Source organism: Ursus americanus, chromosome 31, assembly GCF_024610735.1.
Source record: "Ursus americanus isolate L20-20 chromosome 31, mUrsAme1.1.p, whole genome shotgun sequence".
Taxonomy (NCBI): domain Eukaryota; kingdom Metazoa; phylum Chordata; class Mammalia; order Carnivora; family Ursidae; genus Ursus; species Ursus americanus.
Genome location: NC_142157.1, coordinates 24815366 through 24839116, shown reverse-complemented (window position 1 = coordinate 24839116; position 23751 = coordinate 24815366). Strand labels below are relative to the sequence as shown.

Genomic DNA, 23751 nt, shown 5'->3' with positions numbered 1-23751 from the left:
TATTAATAAAGAGGAAAGAGAACACACGGGGTGCAGAGCCCAGGGGCCCTCTCCTCTGGGGCGCAGAACAGAGTGCTCACAGGGGGCCGGTGCACAGAGTGGGACACAGACCCAATGCCCCCAAGCACACGAATTTGGGAGGAGAAGGGTCACCAGGGTCCCATGGGAGAAGCTCCCAGGGATCCGTCAGGGGCTCAAAGGCCTCCGAGAATGGATGGCTTCTCCTTGAGAGCCGTTTCCCTTGCTGACACACAACGCTGGTTTTCTTTGCTTGGATTGACCACACGCTGGGAACTATTGTCCAAAATATGACAAATAAATAACTTTTGCTTCTGACAGGGCCTGGAATTGACTCTGAGAGCAGGAAGTGGATTATCTGGTACTTGTAGGAGGTCCTGGCACCAGAAATCCTTTCCCTACAGACTCACATGTTCTCAGGTTTGAAGGATACTTCAAACTCCTCTGGGTTTTAACCAGTGTTCTTCGGAGCCTCGATGCCTTTCTGCACCCTCAACAGCCCCACATCCCCACTGGGCCAGTGCATTTGCTGTTTGTGCCCACTCTTTCCCTCCAGAGGCAATCGCTGGCCTCTTCTTTGGGATGGTTTAGGTATTGAGAGGCTGTTTCCCTGTACTGGTCCAGTAAGCGTCTCATGGCCCCTGCTGCGCTACCAGAGGCTCACCCTGCGGAGCGAGCCCGCCTTGGTCCTCGGGTCTAACCAAGGCTGTGGTGGCAGCTTCTGTGCTGCTTGCCCGAAGCAAGGCAGAGTGTGGAGCTCAGTAAGTAAAAACAGAGGAAGGAGCACCCCGGTCACAGTTGGGGAACTCGGCATCTGGACAGCAAACACCCCAAGAGCCATGCTGCTCACTGGAGGACACCCCCCCCCCTTGAGAACCCACGCAGCCTGAAATGCCATCCTCGGCAACGGATCAGCGGCTCCCCTCTGGATACCAATGCCGCTGGGCAAAACCACTCCAATACTTTCAGTTCATCGACATGGTGACAAAGAAACACACGGATGTTGGCAGGGGACACAGCCATTCTCAGAAAGGGCGTTTTCCAAGTGGAGTGAGAAACGGTGACGGCAATATTTGGGAGTCCTGGCTTTGAAGCAACCAGAAGGCTCAACTGGCTACCGTTTGAATCAATAAACCCAAGTATTTCAACTGTTAGCACCTAAGGGGTAAGGCAAAGATTTATCAATTAATTGTTAAGAAACTGAAGGTATTTGGGGAGCCCCTGCTGTATGGAAGGTAGTGTAGGGGACGCAAACATGATAAGCCATAGTCCTTGTCCGAGAGGCGCTCCCCAGTCAGCCGGCAGGCATGACGTGCGGGTAGAAAGATAACTGACTGTAAGGGCGGCGTTTGATCTCGCGGACTCAAACAACAAATTCAGCAGCTCAGAGGAAAGGGGGCTCCTGTGGGCTCTTGGGGGAGAGCAAACTACGGGGCAGGGTCTGTATGGAGAAAAGGATCCTTTCTCCTCGGTGGGACACAGCAGAGTGTGGCGGCACGTACACTGGGACAGAAAGACTGACTGGAGCACGGGGCGGGGGCGGGGGGCGGTGAGGGGAAAAAAGGCCAACTGAAGGGCAGATTAGGCACAGAATTGCAAGGACCTTCCACCCAGGCTCAGGGAGTTCAAACTCTTCCAGCAGTCAATGGTCAGCCACGGGAGGTTTTCAGACAGCGAAGGTCCTTGTGTTCAGGAAAATCCAATTCCCAAGTAGGGTTTGAAATTTTCCTCGCACACTATGGAGGCAGAGTGTAAGCAACTATTCCGTTCACCAAACACAGGAGAGCCCACGATGATGCATTTCTGGATCTTACCTCTCTCCTGTTTAACTACAAGCACCCTGAGAACAGGGATCTCAGTCCTATAAATATTGAAAAACACTCTTCCGGGATGAACTTTTACTGGCCGAAGCCGTGGGAGAAGCAGTTAAGCTGAAGCTGGAGCTTTACACTCATCCCATTTAGAGTGTATTTGGGGAAGGAAGGAGCTCAAGGAGGAAGGGATTGTCTTACCCACCAAACACTAGTTTGTTGGCAAACAAGTTTCCCCGATGACAATCACAGGCTTGACTTCCTTGCTGGAGCCTGCAGCAGCTTCTCCGGCTCTCCCCCAGGGCAAGGTTACACAGACAAATATAACAAGAAATCACCAAGGCGTGAAGCCCGTCCAAATCCATTACATTTTGGAAGGGATCCATGGCTCTTAATCCTTCCCAAAGGACAACTATGTAGAAATGTTCTATTTGCCTTTCTGCTGTCTGTAAACATCTGCACTAACTAAGAGGTGGTCAGCCCTGTGGAATGATCTGGCCCCGCTCCGTGGCTGCGTACCACACAGTTGGACTGATGGGAGACCTGGTCACCCCATCTCCAGAGGTGTGAGAAGCTAAAACCTAACAAATATGCTAGAAGTTCCCAGCTTCCTCTCTCAGGGACTTCCACTCACTTGGACATCTCCCCCACGGTTCAGTGCACCTGATAAATGCCAACTTCTAAGACACCCTAAGAACAGTGCATGTTTCATTTTTAGAAAAAGAAAAACGGTCTCTTAGAGAGTCATTTGCTAAACTGAGAATAAAATTGGTTTTCTTATTTTTAACATTAACCAGATTCTTTTTTTTAAAGATTATTTGTTTATGAGAGAGAGAGCAAGGGAACACCTGCGCACAAGCAGGGGAGGGGCAGAGAGAGAGAGGGACAAGCAGAATCCTTGCTCAGCAGGGAGCCCAATGCGGGACTCAATCCCAGGACCCTGAGATCATGACCTGAGCCAAAGCCAGACGCTTAACTGACTTAGCAGTTAAGTTAGACGCTTAACTTAGCAGACGCCACCCAGGCGCCCCATTAACCAGATTCTATTAAAAACTTTTAGGTAGTTATTAACATTGCCAGCAAAAAAGTGGACTCCCGATGCTGCACCGGTCTTTGGTTTAGGGAGGTTTTTGAGATGATGTGTCTCTCTTCTACCACCTATACTGCTCACCAAACATAGGAAGTTTGAATGATCTACTAAGAAAACTTTCTAAGATTTCTAGGAATACATCAAAGAAAGAATTTGCCCGAATAACAGCAATGACAAGTTTAACTAAGACACCATAAAGCCAAGGAAGCAAAAGTCAAATTTGATAGCAAATTAGCAAAATCCACATGGGCTTGTTTTCCTTTAAAAAATGAGGAAATACTTTTTCAGGAGATTCTCCTCGGGTTAAACGAGATGTCCATAATTTGTGGGACAAACCTGGGGCAAAGAGAACATGCTTAGGGTGGCAGAATTCCTCCTGCATCCAGGGGTTTTTGATGCACACGGTACTAAAACCCTAAAGAGCACTAAACCGAGAATGTCAAACCAGGGTAACAGGGAGCACTGCCCTGAAATTCAGAGAAGGCAACACGATGCTAGCGTCACACTAATGCCTCCGTGTTTTATGAGCCCATCACGTAGGTCAAGTTCCCCAGGGGGAGGGATTTCATAAGTAAAAGAATATTACAGGTCCTCATGATCCACAATTCCCAAATCTGAAAAGTTCTAAGAAACGGACATTTCTTAACCTACTTGGTGGCAAACCAAAATTTTTCACACGAGGCAATGTTTGACCTTTCTCTGTTCCACGTGGTGTGATTATCCACGTTCTGGCAAAGGCACGGTAAGAGAGAGGGCTCCCGGTGCCGCCCAGACCCTGACACGGGGTGCAGGAATTCCCCGAATTACCAGTCTAAAACCTACAAATTTCTGAATTTGAAAACACAGGGACTAAAGTTTCAGACATGCACTGTGGGTCTCTATGACTTTATTCGGTGGTACAATGAATCTAGAAAACTCTGAGATAGATTAATACAGGAAGTTGTGTATTTTTTCTTCTTTGCTGATCTTTAAAAGCCATGCAGGAGGGGCACCTGGGTGGCTCAGTCGGGCAAATGTCTGCCTTCAGCTCAGGACATGATCCCAGGGTCCTGGGATGGAGCCTCGCATCAGGCTCCTTGCTCAGCGGGGAGTCTGCCTCTCTCTCTCCATCGGCCCCTCTCCCTGCTCATGCTTTTGCTCACTCTCTCTCTCAAATAAATAAATAAATAAATACAATCTTTAAAAAAAAAAAACCATGCAGGAAACAATTTCTTTCCTTTCCTTTTCTTTCCTCCCTCTTATTTTGTGACTCAAGTTCAAGTTCAGGTTACAACAAAGAAAATGAGGCACTTGCCGATCTCCTCCCTATCACCTACTTTTTTTTTAGGTGTGTAGGGAGGGCTCGAAAAGCTGGTAGCTGGGATGTTGTCTATAAAGCTGCTCCCGGAAATTGTGTGACCATGTGCGGACAAAGGGAAGCACCTGCGTACCCCCTGAGACTTCTCCAGCATGGGATTCTAGATTCTGGGCGTGGATCGTGGATACACAGGCCACACTGTATGGAGGGGCAAAATTACAAACAGGTATGAATTATGTGACTTTATTTCTGATGCTAAGTACTAATTTATCTAAGTAAAGATTTTTTTTTTCTTCATTAGTGAGCTTGGTTACCTAGGGTGATGCAAAACATTCTGTGAGTTTCTACCATAGCTGTAAACTTGTAAAATTCAAAACCAGTTTTTAAAAGTTTTTGTAAGTCTACAATTGCAGACAATAATTTTACTCAAATAGCACAAGAAGAAGCAACTGGCATATTTGCTACATCACCCTTTAGAGTGGGAATCTTAATTCTGAAAAACTGACATAGTGTTAAAGCCATGAGCTGTTGTGCTGTTCACAAGGCTCGACATCGAAATACGATACTGACACTACATAAAGGCTTCTTCACAAAAGAGACAGCTGTCATAATACAAAATCTCCTCCTCACTTTATATCTAAACCATTCCCATAGGATTTGAAGACTACCAGCCTGCAAAATACCCTATCTGAATACTTTGCTATGCTCAGAAAATGTGAATTACACACTTGAAAAGCTCAGTAAAATGGATTTTTGTGCATAAAACAAAGATTTCTGTAACAATTTATAACTTTTCCACTTGAACATTTTGTTTCAAATTTTCACAGATTCTGTTCCTTTCAGAAGGTCTTGCCAGCGTGAAAGATTCCAGCTGCTTCTCGCTTAAATCATGGGAAAAACATCACACACCCCTTTCTCTCTCTCTCCCTCTCTCTCTTTTTGTGAAATAATATATGAGAATTATATAAATTTAAATTCTTCCCACAGAAACTCTTCTTTGGGCTGACAGATGTGTTTCAAACTTAACAGATGACTTTTCTAGTAAGTTTCCAATAGGGACATTTGCAAATTTGGGGTATTAAAGATACTATGAGGTTATATCAGTTATATTCCAAATGTTGATTATTCCAAACATCAGTGTCTGAGTATTTCTTACTAATTATCTAAGAGTCTCAGCAAATCTATTTCGCTTACTATATGATTACTGCCAGCTGTTTTCTTTCAAGAGGCCAATTAAAAATTGCAGGAAAACATATGCCAAATGATCAAATGCTCTAATGATGATTTAAAGCTGAGCTTGCGTTGAGTTGTAGTAGTAAAACCATTTATGTAAATGCAAAGTAATGATATCAGTGGACTCGGAACTGTGATTTATAGACTGCTGCCTTAGATTAATCAACTTTCAACACTGGGCAAGAAAATAACATTGTCATCTTTTTAAAGATAGCAATCTACACTAATGTTTATGTTACTAAAAACGTCTTTCAGAAGAAAACCAGCTCTTTGTCTTCTTTTCCTGTTGATCTTCTAAAATTATGCATTTAACTTATGACTGCCTAAAAGATCTCGTCTGGTCTGACAAAAAGGCCCACAAACCTGGATTTTTCAGATACCAGAAAGCCAAACTTCATTTACATTAATTCACAAATGCTCGTTGAAAAGACAGACAAGATTTCAAACAAAGAACAAAAAAATCATGAGGGTACTTTTTTTTTTGGTCACAGAAATCTCATTTTGTCTTTCCAGACTAGTGAATGCACAGTCCCACGGTTTACAGAAGATAAAATATTAAAAGGTCTCTACTTTTTTTTTTTTTTTTTTGCTCCTAACTGTTCCCCCAGAGACCGAAGAACATGCAGCCTGTGAAAGTTAAGGGGAATTTTCCAGCACAAATAAATACTTCAACTCTTCTCCTGAAAGGGAGAGAAAAATCAATTTCCCCTGTGCTGGAAGACTGCTTACTTCTTAGTACTGACTAATGCATTGTTCCATTTCAGAAAACATTATTATTTCTATTATTAATATCTTATTATTATTTTAAGAAATGCAATTAGAAGCCTGCAGGTGGCTAATCGGGACACGGTGAACTTTCTTCCCTACTACTGAACTCTGCTGAGCTAATACTCACTTGGACCTGCATTTCACTTTGTACAGATGTCATATAAACTGACCCCTAAGTACTCGATCACGGCTTCACTTCTTTTCCTGTGGCTGTTGTGTTTATTTTGGAACAGAGAGAACCTGCAGATGTAGGTTCCCCTTCCCCTGCCTCTTAGGCACATGACAGGCTCTGCTGAACAGGTAAGCAAAACGTGGCCCACGGACCTTTACGTGAAATATTAATATCAGTCTTTTCCAGGTGCTGTTTGCTTACTGGTCCTGATAAATCTTAATGCCGGCAGAATCTTGTTTTAATGATTAGACTCAATACATCCGGTCCTCTATAACAAAGATATTTCCAGGTCCCAACAGACGGCCCAGCGCAACAGAGCTTTACTGATCTGGTTTCAAAAAATCTTGTTAACAAAAAATTCTATATAACAGATGTTTTTTTTACTAGTCCCTGTTAATGTTTGGATGGTTCTTTATATCAAAGGTAGTGCGATTTGGGCATTTAGTTGTGCTGTTCAGCATAAACTATTTTTTAATCAATTCACTGATTTGACAAAATGTTTAAAACGATTTTACTTTTCTTTTCTCTTCTCGTGGCACCCTTCTGGAAGTGTCAAAAGGGCTGATAGAAAGTAAAGTGTGAGGTGATTCTCCAAATCAAGATAGAGACTGGCCACGAGGCTTTTCAGTAAAGGTCCTCTTAGAGAAAAAAACAAAACAAAAAAAAATCAAGTTCTTACATACAATGTAGCAAGAAGTCTTCTGTTAAATTACATTAGAATGTAGCTCTACAATCTCCTGTCCTGTTCAGTTGATTCAGTGAGGTGTTCCTGCACTGGCCTTTTTAAGGAAGAGAATATTATTCTCCTAACCCAAGGTTTTTTCTTTACTTTTTAAAATAGGAAATGTCGGTGTTCAGCGCTCAAACCACTGCAGGGTTTGTATGCACAAAGTATGTATAAATCACGGAAAGTGTGTGTTAGCTGATGAATGTCCAGGAGCGATTATCAAATAAGAACTTTCTGTTTTTAAACGGTGTTGATCCTTCTCAACCTAACATTTGCCTATGGAGCCTCCATCGTTAGCAATTCTTAGGCTATTTAATTGTTTTTAAACGGAAATGCCAACTCTAGATTTCTGGATTGTTGAGGGACACTCATCTGGTACACAGACACCAGGAAGGGAAGTATGATTATCATGCTGTGCTAAGGAAAATAATACAAGTGAGAAAATATTATTTTTAGATAAGACCACTTCCTAAATCTTTAATGCTATCTCACAAATCTGTCCACAATATGTTAGAATATGAACATGTATGACATAGATTTCTTCCTACCACGGACAATGCTTCGTATCTGTCTAGACCCTGGTCATTTTCTTTCAGCAACACTCAACCTGACATTTCACGGCCAAGACCAAGTAGAGAGGAAGGTGAGCATTTCTACTCACTGGAAAGAAGAGGGACTTATGTAAGAATAAGACTTCGGGGGTCTGCTGGGCAAAACGAGTCCAAAAGAAGAAACAGAAGAGCCTGTCAGCATCCTGAGAAAGAACAGCTCTGATTCCGGGTTGTCCGTACACAGTTCTCCTTCTATTAGAGTATATCAGCACTTTTGACTTCTCCCTTTTGTAAAAATAACCCTTTTCCTCTTGTACTTCAAGGATACTGCTCCCATAATTTGTAGATGTTTAGTACTTATTCCCCTTAAATGTAATTCGTATCTATTCACTGACACGTAAATATATAGAATAATAGCACCCTGGGGGCAAAACAGCCTTTTAGGAAGTGAGATTCAGGACCCTCCGGTTATGAAAGTGTTACTTTGTCGTTCATGTGTCACCATTAGTTTAAAAAGGTTCTTTAAGCCTGTAGATTCTAGAAGATCCTAGACTTAAGCCCCGGACCATGCCTTATTTAAAAGCCTTCTGCAGGGGCCCCCTGGGTGGCTCAGTCGGTTAAGCATCCGGCTTTTGATGTCAGGTCATGATCTCAGGGTCCAGGGATCGAGCCCTGCGTGGGGCTCCACACTCAGTGGGGAGTCTGCTTGGGATTTTCTCTCCCTCTCTCTCTCCTCCTGCCCCTCCCCCTGCTCACACTTTCTCTTTTTTTTTTTCTCTCTCTCTCTTTCAAATAAATAAATCTTAAAAAATAATAAAAGTCTTCTGTGGTGTTCTCTGTATTCTAAGCTGACATCTCATTTTATTGATGTTGTTCAGGAAAACATATTATATTTACAGGGTATGTATACAAGTCCAGGCCTTCCCATTAAATACAACTAAGGTGGCACAGTCCTGCCTTAATTATTAACAGAGCAAAAGATAACTCTACAATACTACATTATGAGAATGGGACATTTAACATGCCTCATGCTCAGCCACCAAACCAAATATGCTCAACGTCAATGTTCTGGCGCTTTCCCTGGTTATAGGTGGGAGGAGGTACAAACAAGGAATTTAGAATTGCTTCTCTTCTTCCCAAACTCCAGGCCACTGGAGCCTCCAAACATTGGGCCTGCTGCAGACACCGGTGTTTATCAGGGCTCTCCACATAATAGATCACCTCCACCTTCCGTGACGGGAGTGCTAGGCTGGCAGATAAACTGACCTTTGGGATAAGGTGTCTGAACTCTCCCTCCCCTGACGGCTATTTCTCTCCCCAGACAGCTGGGGACAAACAAACTGAGAGGCAGTGCTTTGACAAATGAAGCTAAACCAGGATTCTTTGTGTCTCTGAGGCCCACAAGCTGGCATTCCACAAGCTCATTAGGGGGCCATGAATTACTGTGAGGCCGGGCCTGCACTTCCTCCTCCTTGGCAGTCCCTGTGGCCACACGTTCCCATGATCTGTGGGGCCAGACTCCGCTGGTCCCAGTTCACATTCCATCCTGTCAGGGGACTCTCAAAAATAAATAATATTTGCAGCGGAGTTCAGGGCTGGTGAAAGCCAAGGGGAGAAAAGTACCTTCAGAGAATCCAGCGGACTTGTGGTTGTTAAACCATTTTTCATGAGACCAGAAACCTTTGTAAGTATATGACCTTGCACTTATCAAAACCCCCAAATTCCAATGCCAAATGAAGGGCATAAAAAAGTTACGACTATTAAAAAACAGGATATTTTCAAGATATAGAAAATGTTTCATTCAACACATTCAGTGAATGGTCACTGGCCACCTACAATGTTTAAGGTCTCCAGCTCAGGCTGTAAAACAGCCTTAGTTTAAAAAAGAATTGACTATCTCTGCTTTATAGCAAGAACTTGGGAAGTCTAAATAAAAGGGGCCTGGAGGTCTCCTTATGCAAATATTCAAACTGAGCTGAAGGGACTAATTTTAGAATCAGGGGTAAGCACACCACAACTCACCAGCTAGATGCAGCTCTCTGCCTGTTTTTATATGGCCCAGGAGCTAAGAATGGCTTTTACATTCTTTAAACGGTTAGGAAAAAAAATAAAAAGAATAGTATTTCATGATACAAGAAAATGTATATAAAATTCAAATTTCCAAGCCTATAAATAAAGTTTTATTGGAACGCTGCTACACTCATTTATTTACCTACTGTCTATGGCTGCTTTTGCATTTACAAAGGGAGAGCTGAGTAATGACAACAGAGACTGTAGGGCCTGCAAAACCCAAGATATTTACGTTACAGATCGAATCCACCAAAGCTTGAGAAAACATACAAGTTCCTTCAAGGAGTAGAGGCAGGATTTGTTTTTCTTTTTAATACCAATTTTGCTAATTTCTTATTGATGAGCCAGAATGCTATGCCCTGACACTCTGTTTTCTTGGACATTTAGACCATGATTCTAAAACACAGGCTATCCCAGACATCTCTTAGGGAGTTCAATAAAACAGAATGCCGGGAGTCACATCTGTCTTTGAGCAGACAGTCCTGTTGGTGGGCGGCTACACGTCCCTACTCTGTATAGGCTCCAGTAACGATCTTGAGAAACGGAGAGGCAACACAACCGCGTGGGGCAGCAGGCGATGCCTCGGGGACTGAAGCTGGCCGTTCTACGGGGTTAATAAGCATCCCACAGTGTCCCCAGTAGTTAAGCGTTGGCATTCTCTCCAACGTACTATCTAGAGAAGGAAGAAGAGTAAAAGTGGGGGACTGTAATACTTTTATGAAGGAAATCTCCCTATGGGATAGCATTTGTCCTTTGGAGGGTCAGGGGATTAAAAATGAGAGAGAAAGAAAAAAATAGATATCCACATCGCAGGGTTTTCTAACCTGACCACCCTCTAGACAATGGCCATGGGTGCAACTCTCAGCTTCTAGCCACCTCTAGGCTTCCCGTTAAGTACAGAATATCCTCCTAGATATTACTATGTTTCCTCTGCCCGAGGTAGTTGGATCTCATCATTAATATATAATATGAGAGCACTGCCCTCCTACAAAGGATACAAGAATAATTTCTTTTAATAGAGATGTAACAGAGCACATGACCCCAAATATAACAAAAACAAAACAAAACCAAAAAACCCCAAAACCTTTTGGAAACTCACCTAGAAAAATCTCCCTTTGCCTCCTGTAGAAGAAAAAAAGTCAATGTCAGTGAAACGTGCCAGTCAGTGTGCCAGACTTCCAAAAACATTCTGTGGCCACGACGACTCCTCTACTGAGTAAGCTCAGCTCACTACTGCTGTTGTCCTACCTGCTACAGGAAGACGATGAGGAAAGGACCAGGCATTTGCCACCTGAATCCAAGACACTAAATTACACTTTAGAAAGATATATACGAAGAAAGCGATTCGTAATGACAAGATGCAAGCTTCTCCCTCTAGATCCTGGTTTACCTTTTTCTAGTTTAAAGATTCTGAATTGGAATGTGTGTCTGGGTAGAGCTGTCTCTGTTTTGTGTACTCTTGTTCTGTCTTGTACTGTGGGCTCCTTCCCGATTATACTACAGAGGAACCATGGAACCTTTAACGAATCTAGCATCACACCTTGAATATAGTAGTTGTTCAATAAATCTTTGTGGAAGAAATAAATTAATGACCTTCTTTCAATTCATCTTGCCTGTGTGACTAATACTGTCATTGTTGCTAATTTTCATTAATAACTCTTTTACGCATAAGCTAAAAGTTTTTCCTTGCCTTTCCATGGGGTGTGAAATGATTCTCTTGGCAACGAATTCTCCTATTTTCCTGGCTTTTTCCAGAGTGGGGAGGGCACCAAACTTGAAGAAAATGGAGTCACTGAATGATCTCAGTTTCCCCCAGACTCAGACGATATAGAGACAGTTTTCCTCTGCAGAGAGACACCGTCATAAAACTTGGGAATACCAGAAGCTCCTATTTACTGCTATGGCGTAGCTCCTTCCCGTTAGTGTTATAAATAATTAAGATGACGAATAGGGAGAGGAAATGGAGCTGGCTGTGCGTGCTAAATCTTATTCCTGTCTCTTCTGTGGATGGCTCTGGGAATCACAGATGAGGGCAGAATAACCCACCTGTAAAATATAGGAGGCCAATTCAAACACCACTTCACTGTCAACATCGATCAGCTCCTGAAAGGAAAAACCAACAAGGAAGGTAAGTTTGGTACTGTAACAATGACTTCTTTATGACATCTCTTCACAAAAAGGCCCGGTTTTCCTTTTCTGAGTTGTCCCCCAGAATCCCAAACACTCACAGAATATCGATGGTCTGAATGACTTAACCCCAAATGCTCCCTGACATCCAGTTCACGGCTTTTAGCCAGAAGGGACCCAGTGGTCCTGGGTCTTCTGTCACCTCAAAGGCCTTATCTTTAAATCTTGAGAAATCAGGGGGTGGGCCAATCCTGTTTTACAAATTTGTTAATCTGATCATCCATGGAGTAAGGTTATTTGATATCCAATTGTGTTTTCTTTGTAAGCTCTACCTTAGAACCAGGAGTAAGGCTTTATTGAAAAAAAAAAAGAGTTATCATGGGATTGTAACTCTTTAAATGAAAAGGAAATGAAATTAAAAATACAGTTTCTCATTGTAATGGCCTCATTGCTTTCAAACAACAGTTCCATGTAGTTGTTGGCTACCATGGAGTCGGAGCAGATACAGGGCACTTCTGTCCTTGCAGAAAGTTCTACAGACCAGCACTGCCACAGAGTCTAAGTTTGTTTGTTTATTTATTAACTATTTATTTATTTATTTATTTATTTATTTATTTATTTATTTATTTAAGACTTTATTTGTCAGAGAGAGAGAGAGCATAAACAGGGGGAGCAACAGGCAGAGAGAGAAGCAGACGCCCTGCCGAGCAGGGAGCCCGATGTGGGACTCGATCCCAGGACCCTAAGATCCTGACCTGAGCCAAAGACAGATGCTTAACTGACTGAGCCACCCAGGTGTCCCACAGAGTCTAAGTTTAAAAATGCTTCTTTCCTATTCCTTCTTTCCCTAAATATTTTATCATTATCTATGCACATGGTCTTAAAAGGACATAAACCTCTTTGTGGTTTTTGAAAAAAATTTATATATATATATAATATATATTTCAATATGTATATAGTTCATATCTGTTCTCTAAACAGGTTTTTGAGGTGTAACTGATACACAAAAAATCTGCACATTTAATATATACAATTTGAGGAGTTTGGACGTGTGCAAACACCTGTGACACCATCACTACATTCAAGGTAATAAACATATCCATCACCTCCAAAAGTGTCCTTGTGTCCCTTTATGTGTGTGCGTGTGTTTATCATATGGTACAAAACACTTAACATGAGATCTACCCTCTTCACAGCTTTTAAGTGCATGACACTGTAATTGTCATATACAGTTCAGATCTTAAGAACAGAGGGAACTCTGGGACACCTGGGTGGCTCAGTCAGTTAAGCGTCTGCCTTCAGCTCAGGTCATGATCTCAGGGTCCTGGGATCGAGTCCTGCATCAGGCTCCCTGCTCAGTGGGGAGCCTGCTTCTCCCTCCCCCTCTCCCTCTGCTACTCTCCCTGCTTGTGCTTTCTCTCTCTGTCAAATAAATAAATAAAATCTTAAAACAAAACAAAACAAAACAGAGGGAACTCTTGAGTCCATCAACACAGAAAAATAATAAACAAATGAACAAATGTACTTCTGTTGTGAAACTTCAGTAGAAATGTCCTTTTTATCTTTCTCTCTCCCTCATATCACTAGATGCTATAGTGGATGACGGGACCACAGCACATAAGAGCTAAACCAGGCTTTGACACCAGCTAGCCCAGCCCTCTGCTTTAATTGAGATCAGAAATCCAAAAATGTCAAGGGACTCTCCCAAAGCCACAAGGCCTTAGTGGCAGTGAGGAGGCCGGAAACAATCCCCCAAACTCTTGTCTAGCAGGTGACCTCCTTGAGTGCATGCATTCCCCTAAGTCAATAAGGATTCAGAGGGCATCACCTGACATTTGTTAGAATGGCTAATATCAAAAAGACGAGAAATTGCAAGTGTTGGCGAGCATGTGGAGAAAAGGGAACCCCTGTACACTGTGGGTGGGGGTGTAAAGTGGGGCAGCCTCTATGGAAAACAGAATGTAGGTTCCTCAAAAAATTAAAAATAGAACTAGCTTATTACTCAGCAAGTCCACTTCTGGGTATTTGTCCAAAGGAAATGAAAATACCAATGCAAAAAGATGTCTTCACCCCCAGGTTCACCGCAGCATTATTTATGACAGCCAACTGTAAACACGGAAACAACCTAAGTGTCCATCAATTGATGAATGGATAAAGAAAATGTGGTATATATGCATATATATACAATGGAATAGTACTCAGTCATAAAAAAGAACAAAATCTTGCCATTAGAACAACACGGATGGATCTAGAAGGCATTATGTTAAGTGAAATAAGTCAGACAGAGAAAGACAAGTATTATATGATCTCACTTATACATGGAATCCAAAAGAAAGAAAATTCACATTCATAGATACAGAGAACGGGCTGGTGGTTGCCAGAGGTGGGGGGAGGGGGAAGTGGGTGAAGGGGGCCAAAAGATAAAAACTTCCCAGTTTATGAAATAAGTGAGTCCTGAAGATGTAATATTCACCACAGGGACAATAGTTTCTACTATACCATATATTTGAAGGTTGCTAAGAGAGGTAGATCTTGAAAGTTCTCAACACAAGAAAAAAATATATAAATGTGGGATGATGGATACTAACCAGACCTACATTGGGATCATTTCACAAGATACACAAATATTGGATCATTATGTTGTACACCTGAAACTAATATAATGTTAAATGTCAATTATATTTCAATTAAAAAACATAAGGACTTGGTCTCAGCCAACATATTCTCAGAACCATATCTATCATTGAAGTTAGCTAAAACTAGAGTTATTTTTCCCTTGAATTATAAAGATTTTATTTATTTATTTAACACAGATAGCGACAACCAGCGAGAGAGGGAACACAAGCAGGGGGAGTGGGAGAGGAAGAAGCAGGCTCATAGCGGAAGAGCCTGATGTGGGGCTCGATCCCATAACGCCGGGATCACGCCCTGAGCCGAAGGCAGACGCTTAACCGCTGTGCCACCCAGGCGCCCCTATTTTTCCCTTGAATTATAAACTGAACTCTGATTCATGGATTTTCTAATTAATTTTTTTTTTTTTTTTTGGTGGCCCACAATTGGATCCTGGAATTCAAAACAACACACTCAAGCAAGCCTGTATCTTTCGAGGGAGGGATATCATTTAGGTCCTTTCAGGCTCAGTAAAGATGGATAATAATATTTGCTACCGAACCACCTTAGAAGTATGGGCTAAGAGAACCAAGGAGAGCATATGGAAGAATCAGGCATAATAATTCTTTATGCGTAACCAGCTGAGAGAGCTTTATGGCCACCGTAATTGATATCGACTGTCAGGGTTGGGATACAGAGGAATGCGTGGAATTGCCCTTCCGGGATTACCAGATCCCATCAGAATGTAAATCATTTAACAGTGTGCAAATGATTTAACAGAAACACTGTCCAGGGTTTCCACAGTGGCCCATTTCTACTTGCACGACGTTCCTTTCCATTCCCACCAAGGACGTGCTGAGCACTCACGCGCCCGGCCCCATATGGGATGTGTGCTCTCCTGTCAAACATTTACGCCCGTGTTGCAGCTAATGGTCAACGGTGGGCTAATCTCTAACCTTCGACGAGAGGCTTATGTAGCGTGCAACTCAAAACCAGCCATCAGGAACAACCTTTTTAAGTGTGAACATAGCTTTGAGGTCATTATTTGACTCATCTGCTAAATGAAAATGTACCGCTGGGGGGTGGGGTGGGGAAGCAGGGTAGTAAAGACAGAGGAAGGTCTTTTAAAATTTCATTTCATTTTATGCAGCCTATTACACAGTTCCAGGAGAGTCTGTCAGAAACGAACCTGGTGGTGAACGTGAACTGGAATGTGCCATTTTTCAGAGTCAAGCTACCAAAAATGCACAATGCAATGCCTGCCCCGATTTACCCAAGTTCTCCCTCACCGCACTTGTCCTCAGGGTAACTGGGCACCCTCCCCCTTCAACTGGGGTGAGTTTTCACCTTCTCTGACCTTGACTGTCTCCCAGGGAAGATATTAAAAAACAGGATGAGTCAAAACGTGGCCAGGAAGAGGGAAAAGGATTAAAGACTGAAGGGGCTCAGCACACGTGCTTGCACAATCCGATGGAAGCGGGCTGCATCATTACTTCTTACCATCTCTACCTAATGCTGACTGAGCTCAAGAATCGTCTTGTTGTCCTCAGTCAGCACAGACATCTGAATGGCGTGTGGAAGCACTAATACAGGAACGTGGGAAGACATAGTTCTAACTGTGAAGAACATATGTTCCTACCACGCAGGCTCTACCCCATTCCCTGACGTCTCCTGTTCATAATGCGCTCCCCCCTTTTACACCTGGCCCTCCCGGGGGATTTAATCTTTAAAGTCCACTGCGATGGAACAGCGTTCGAGACTTTCTGCCCATCCCATACATTTCCTACAAGTTGAGTTCCCCGAGTGGAGGGGTGGATAGATGTTTCCAGGGGCCCTCCTGTCAGACACCATGCTGCCACTTAACATCCGAAAGATGACTCTCCCCTATTCTTATGTGACTTCTCTGGCAATCCAGAGGTGGTATCTTTCATGTGTCTCTGCTCCAGCAGAGAAAAGAAGCTGAATGAGACCACGAAGAGGGCATGCAAAGACCAGGCTGCGTTTTTCCTAGCTGAGGACAACACAGGACAGGGGGAGCGGGAGAAGACCCGTCAGGGTCTAGATGCTGCTCAGCTGGCATGACACAGGCTGGGGTATGACCCTCTTCTGCACCCCTGAGGCTCTCACAGCCACTTGAGAGGCGCGTCTTCGGGGTGTTTGCTGAGCTCCGATCTCGCCTGGGAATCCAGGGTGGTCTGATGGGCATATAAGAATTTTACCTTAGATGCGTGGGTATGAGGAAGGTGCCGGTAGAAGGGAATATGCCTTCCAGTTATTACGGCCATTCGGGGTGTACTTTGGGCGTCTGTTTTACTTAATACTGAATAATGTGTTTTCTGCTTTCTTTGATGACTATCTGCAGGTGTGTGCTGGGCGCTCGGAGCAGGGTTGGGGAGGATGGCCCCACTTCCTCCCACTTAGCATTGTTTGATCCCAGGTGATTCACTAGCTGAGGGAAGAGGCCTGAGGTCATTTATCAGCAGTGTAACTGTGAACAATATTCTCCGGAAGGTTTCCATCTGTGGGTCTCCAAGATTTCCAAATAAATGGCCCCAGGAGAACCTTGAGCGGCAGGTGTTATGGACGTTCTCCAAAAGTACCGAGAGCTGGAGGACCTCTTCACGATCCCCTCGCTCTGAGGGACTTGGTGGTGGTCTTCACACAGCCCAGGATCTTAATGAAAAGCATTCCTCTGTGGTCGGGAATGACGGAAATTCCAACTTTCCACATAAAATGAATACAATAATTATAACACAAAACGTGATTAATCACCATACGATAGGTTGACAAGATTTCAGTGAGGATGATCTGCACCAAGTCCACCTAGAACAATCTGCAGGGCTGGCCCGAGGCTCTTCTCAGTCAACCTTCACCAACCACCACCACCCCTCTTCTTACCACAAAATGCATAAAGGTCACGGTTTCTTGCCATCCTCAAGATCATTTCTACCCTCCCCGGGAAGTTCCAGGTTCTAGTTCCCATTCCCCAACAGCTCTGGGACATTGAGTAAATCGCTGGATCTCCTAGAGTTTCATTTTCCTCATCAGGAGAAAGGGGATAATGATTTCTTGTCCAATTATTTTACTGAGTTTGGTGAGGACACAGAGGGGTGATCTGGAAACCCTAAGACACACTACAAATACCCTGGCTGTAGTAATTATTCGGGCTCACCGGGGTTTATAATCTGACCTCCCCAGTGTTGCCTCTGTTCAGCACTGTTGAGTACTTATAGGAATCATTGGTTAAGACGTATTTTTTTAAAGAGAAGGACAGCGTTGTGTGTGTGTGTGTGTGTGTGTGTGTGTGTATCTATGTGTGTGAGTGTATCATCCAAGTGGCCCTGATGCCCACAGTTGGCCTCCCTGCGCCTGTGTACGTGCCCCAGCTCATTGCACAACTCATAATGGCTGCATGAAGATGCCTCAAGCAAACAGGGCTGTGGTGCGGGACAGGACCAACGTGGTCTTGCACAACCACCTTCCTTAGCCCTTTGCCAGTTTTTCATCAGTCAAGTTACTTCATGTTTCGCTGATAAGCCACTGGGGTACGTGCCACTCAGGCTGGGCCACCATAATTTCATTTGCGGCCCAGCGATTCCTCCTGCTGCCTCGTTTATAGCCCATATCATGACCCGGGGAGTCTCTCTTGTAGAGGTCACGGGCACCACCAAGATGATGAGCCTAAGTGAATCTGTTTCTAGAATTGAAAACGAAAGTCCCTCTCTGTCCTTTTGTCCTCCCCCCACACCCGTCATATGAGCACACACACTAACTCACACTAACCCTGCAATAATCAAACTAAGAGATAAGGACTAGGATTCTGAAGGTTTTGAGACTAGTATTTATGTTGGTTCTTTTGTCCTGTGGGGCCTGATTTGCGGGTTTTGTTTCTCTCAGCTTCAGACAAGATGATAGAATCTGCTCATTAGCAAAGCTCTTTGAAGATCTTGGATAAAGACCACTTACTTTAATTTCAAGAGTGATGGTGTTTAGCCCTACGTAGCAAATGTGGCCCAAGGATGGTTATCTAAATTTCAGTAACATGGGAAGCTCCCAGACCAATGGGGACCTCTCAGAAAAGAAGGTGGGACAAGACCCCCGCCCACATAAAGCAGGAATTTAAAGCTTTTTCTTTTCTGACATGATCTGCTCTTCACTGGGTATATGCAGGCACCAGACTTGCTAATTTCATAGGAAATATGCAAATCTTTGCTCCCTGGGATTGGAAAGCAATCAATTAAAAACAATTTTCTGAGCATTGGCTGTATGCCTAGTTTAGTGATAGGTCATGGAAAGTGACCATAAAAATTCAATCTGATGAATGCTCATGCCAACTTTTCCTCCAACCCAAAGAGGGACACTGCAGTCCACATTTAGATGGTGCTCATGTGTTCTGTTTCTTTGGTTATCATTGGTGGACAGGATAAATGTTGAGACCAAGCATTTAAGTGTGACAAATATATTTAAGAGTGGGTGGTCAATCCCATATTACCTATGGGATTCCTTCTTTTTAAAAATTAAAAAGACACTGATATTTTATGACCTAGGACTTGTGGTTTGCAAGACTTTTGAAAATTATTGTGGTGACTAATTTTGACAGCAATTTCCCGTTATCAGTGGAGAGAAGGCAGGATTCAGTCCCGTAGCCTGAAGGTGGGGCAGGAGCTGAGATTAGAATCCACATCCACTTAATTGCTCCCATCAGGTGTGACAAGCCCACTGCCTACTGTGGGGCTGGGATATGGCCTTCTTCAGTTTGGCATGGGAAGCCACATCCAAAGAGAGAAGACTTGGCAGGAGAGCTCTGCTTTCTTTTGTGATTTTCCAGGGAACACACAACATCAAGGGTAGACTTTCCCATGGGAGTTTTCCACTGAACAAGACACACATTTCTAAATGAGTTCTATCCATCCCTTGATCATAAATTTTCTTTCCCTCATCCACCTGTAACCTCGAGGAGTTAAAACACATCAGAAGGGCACCTGGGTGGCTCGGTCAGTTAAATGTCTGCCTTCGGCTCAGGTCATGATCACAGGGTTCCTGGATCGAGCCCCATATCAGGCTCCCTGCTCAGCAAGGAATTTGTTACTCCCTCTTCCTCTGCCCCTCCTCCTGGCTCATGCTCTCTCCCTCTCTTTCACTCTCTCTCTCTGTCAAATAAATAAATAAAATCTTAAAAAAAAAAAAAAACATCAGAAATGCTGTCAAGCATGCGGCTGCGTGGGGTATCAGGGACCCCCATTCTGTATCTCCCCCTGCTCCACTTAAGTTCACCATTAGAACCCTGTTCTCTCATGACCATATTCTAATCTTCGGCAACTTGGATTGATGATGACTGTATTTTCCTGTTCTTTTTGTGCAAAACAGGGGACTGTAAAGTATAAAGCAAGGGGATGTGAGGGAGAAACCCACTGGGTCATGGGTTCTGCCTCCTAGTGGAGAAAAAGTAGAAGGCAGGAAGCTGGTGCTCCTAGTCTGGGGAAAATGACAGACAAAACATGACAAACAGAAAATGACAAAATGAAACATCTTTCCTCACTTTTCTGCTGTTGAAAGATCAGAGGTTTGTTCTCTGGACAAGATGAACAGGAAGCTGGAATGAGGCCCCCATCAAAAGCACCAGGATTAGAAAGGGAGTCTATACCCCAAGTGGAGGGGTTCCCTCCCCCACCCTGGAAGTGGAGGACCGGCCCAGACAGGAAGTGGAGGATGAGCACCCAGACAGGAAGTGGGGCAGATTCTCCTCTGGAGAGAATGGGGAGCCATGAGAAGGACACCCAAACACTGCCATTCGGGCTTCCTAGTGAAAGAACCAGCTTGCCAGTAGATCGGTCCACAGGGATATCCACCAGGAGACCACCCCCACCGGACGCCTCACTCCTCCACATGGATGGATAGAAAAGATCAACAGACAATTGAGGCAACTCTCCTATATGAAAGGCAGAGACCAAACCAAATAGGAAATACGCAGGGGGAAAGAAAAAAGAACTGAAAAGAAACAGAAAGGACACAGAACGTGCATAATTAATACTGAAACGATGAGAATGTAAAATTTAAAGGCAATAACAGGATAACAGACAATACAACGTATATATGTAAAGAAAGATCAGATAATATGAAGTCTCAGAAATTAAAAACAGGATCACAAAGGTTAAAAAGCCAATAGAGATTAAACATCATATTGATGAAATCTTCTAGGAAGTAGCATAAAAAGATAGAGATGGAAAAGAGGAGATACAAGGTATCAAAGCAGGAGGCTGTGCCCAGCCTCGAATTAATAAGAGTTCCGCAAGGAAAGCACGGAGAAAACAGAGACATCATCAAAGACACAGTACAGAAAAATCTCCCAGAACTGAAGAATACCAATCTCCAGACTAAAAGTGCCCATCGAATACACAGCCTAGTGGATTTATGAAGACCCATTTCAAGGCATACCGCCCTAAAATTTCAGATGAAGAGGAATAAAGAGGAAATCCTAAAAGATACCATAGGTGGTGGTGGGAGAGGGTGGAGAGGGTCCACCTACAATGTACGGCACAGCAAACTTCTCCGGAGCAAACTCTGCAGCAACACCTTGGATATTCTGAGAGATGTCTTTATTCTCTATTTCCATATCCACTCAAACTATCGATCAGATATAAAGGTAAAAGAAGACTTCAGATATGCAAGGACCCAAGCACTGTACTTCCCATATGCACTTTCCCTGGATTTATTGGAGGATGTTCTCCAGTGAAACAATGGCATAAAACAAAACACAGGGAGACTCGGGATCCAGGAAACAGAGGACACACTCCAGAGCTGGGTGAAGGACAGACAGGATGGGGAAGGGGGTCCTGTGCTAAGGGCTGTGGACGAGGCCAGGTCCAGACTGGAGTGAGAGGACGGAGGAGGGCTATAGGGAGGTCCCAGGACAAAAAACAAAAGCTGCAACAACAAAAACCAAACTGAAGAGAGGAATGGATGAATTACCCGATGCATTTGGAAATTAATGTGGGCATGCATTTGGGAATCTGTAGGAGCTCTCGGGAAAAAACTGATGGGCCCATAGAAACTAAACAAGTAACAGCAAGGCAACTATTACCTTTAGTTAAAATGAGTGGTTGTCTAAAAAGGGAATCACAACCAGAGGATGCTGCTTGGGTTAGTCACACTCATGTAATGCTGGCAGTTGTGGCTTTTACCCAGAATTGGGCTTACCACCATTTTGGGAAAATGGGAAACAGGAAAGTGTGGGTGGTTGTATTGGAGACCTGAATCTTCACCCATCTCAGTTGGAATTCAGTAAATCTAAAATGGGTATAATCAAGGACTAATGCCTTGTGCCAACTTATTTGGAAATAGGCAAAAATCAGAAGAAACAGCTAAAATTGTTGAAGGTGGTGGGACTTGGGGGTGGACTTTTTTCCCCCATAATGAGCCTCTTAGAACCATCTGCCTTTATTTATTTTTTTTTAAAGATTATTTATTTATTTATTTGACAGAGAGACAGCCAGCAAGAGAGGGAACACAAGCAGGGAGAGTGGGAGAGGAAGAAGCAGGCTCCCAGCAGAGGAGCCTGATGTGGGGCTTGATCCCAGAACACCAGGATCACACCCTGAGCCGAAGGCAGATGCTTAACGACTCCGCTACCCAGGTGCCCCCATCTGCCTTTAAACTGCATTACATATTACTACTTTGATAAAAGTATTAATTAATTTAGAGGCACCTGGGCTCAGTCCATTAAGCATCCGACTCTTGATTTTGGCTCAGGTCATGATCTCAGGGTTGTGAGATTGAGCCCCATGTCAGGCTCCATGCTGAGCACGGAGCCTGCTTGGGGTTCTCTTCTCCCTCTCCCTCTGCCCCTCACCTTGCACCGCCCCCCGCCCCCACTCCTGCACTCTCTCTTTAAAAAATAAAATAAAAATAAAAAGTATTAATGCTTTAAAAAAATGAATGAAACAGTGATTGGAAGAAGCAGGAACAAAGAGCTCATTTATCTGAACAATTCAGATTCTGGTACACTGCAGGGATCGGTCCTGGAGAAACAGGGAGGGGACTGATATGAATCCTGCGCTGGGTAAACGGAAGCCCCTGTCTACCAGCATCATGTCCAGGCTGTGTGTCTGGCGCTGCCCTCTGGGCTCCTCCAGGCCCCCGAAGTGCTGGGGGGTGGCATGGGTGGCACACAGAGATTCCCAGCCGAGAGCAACAATTCAGGTCTGGATCAAGTGAGCAGTACGTCCACAACAGAGCTCATAATGTGCCTGGCACTGGGCTAACCAGCAACTCTCAGGCTTCACCTTGCTTCATCTTCCTAAGAAGGGTGTGGGTCGGGTCCTTTAAAGACTTATTTCTGTATTTAGAGAGAGAGAGCAAGCACGCCAGAGAGTTGGGGGGCGGTGCAGAACGATGGCATCTCAAGCAGACTCCGTGCTGAGCACAGAGCTGGACCCGGGGCTCGATCTTAGGACTTTGCGATCGTGAATTGAGCCAAAATCAAGAGCTGGATGCTGAACTGAGTGTGCTCCCCCAGGCGCCCCAGGTCGGGTCCTTTAATGTTCCTGTTCAACCAAAGAGGAAAATTAAGTTTGGAGACCTCAAAGAAGGTGTCCCCATCCCTTGCATTGACTACGAAGCAGAGCTAGACAGGAACCTGGGTGTGCGGGACTCCAAACAGAAACTCCCAACTGCCCTCTGGGGCAGGGCCTCCCCCCAACACTGGCACAGTTACAACCATGTAAACTGGGCCACATCGCCTGTCCAACCACTTCCAGGCCTTCGTCCTTGAGGAAGTTACTGAACCTCTCTGACACCAGTTTCTTTCTCCCTAAAGCAAAGGATGCTGGCTCTACCTGCCCCTTGGGCTCAAATAAGATAATATGTGACAATGTTAAAGAAGCTTGAAGTGTCAGTGCATGCAAATGAAACTATCATTTTTGATGACAGGAGGGAGACAGGTGGTCTTGTGGCCTCTACTTGGTCTCCCACAGAAACTTCAGGGAAGCCAGTTTTAGTAGGGATCCTGAGAAGAGCCCGCTGGGGGTCCGGATGCCAGACAGCAGCCCGGTCAGCAGGCAGGCTGATCCTGGGTGTGCCTCAGTCCTAAACGTGGCTGGCTCTGCAGGCATTGCCACCTCCCCCTGGAGGGCCTGTCATGTTAAATTCTAAGGATTTCTTCTCCTTTTTCATTTTCCATGAATCCCAGGGTCTGCTGTGAGCACCGTGTTCAGAAACACCGCTGCCTGCAGCTCTAGCTAAGCATTTGTGACTGGACTGAATTTGAACAACTCTGAGT

General features: G+C 44.1%; 1 protein-coding gene and 1 long non-coding RNA gene across 10 annotated transcripts in view; one reads left to right on the top strand and one right to left on the bottom strand.

Moving 5' to 3' along the window:
- The window catches only part of FRMD4A (FERM domain containing 4A), a 299740-nt gene that overhangs the window by 92798 nt on the left and 183191 nt on the right, over positions 1-23751 (bottom strand). For 8 of the 9 annotated variants that reach the window (XM_045788190.2, XM_045788179.2, XM_087857684.1 and 5 more), the window contains exons 6-7: positions 11784-11840; positions 10837-10859 (exon numbers count right to left, since the gene is read on the bottom strand). In XM_045788190.2, the coding sequence (XP_045644146.1) occupies positions 10837-10859; positions 11784-11840 (80 nt within the window). Of the gene's footprint in view, positions 1-2030; positions 2571-10836; positions 10860-11783; positions 11841-23751 lie in introns of those variants that run through there. The other variant, XM_045788214.2, reaches the window with a different exon arrangement.
- Positions 398-8514, top strand: LOC148107404 (uncharacterized). The gene is made up of 2 exons (XR_015722449.1): positions 398-1183; positions 4247-8514. It is a non-coding gene; the product is annotated as an uncharacterized LOC148107404 (long non-coding RNA).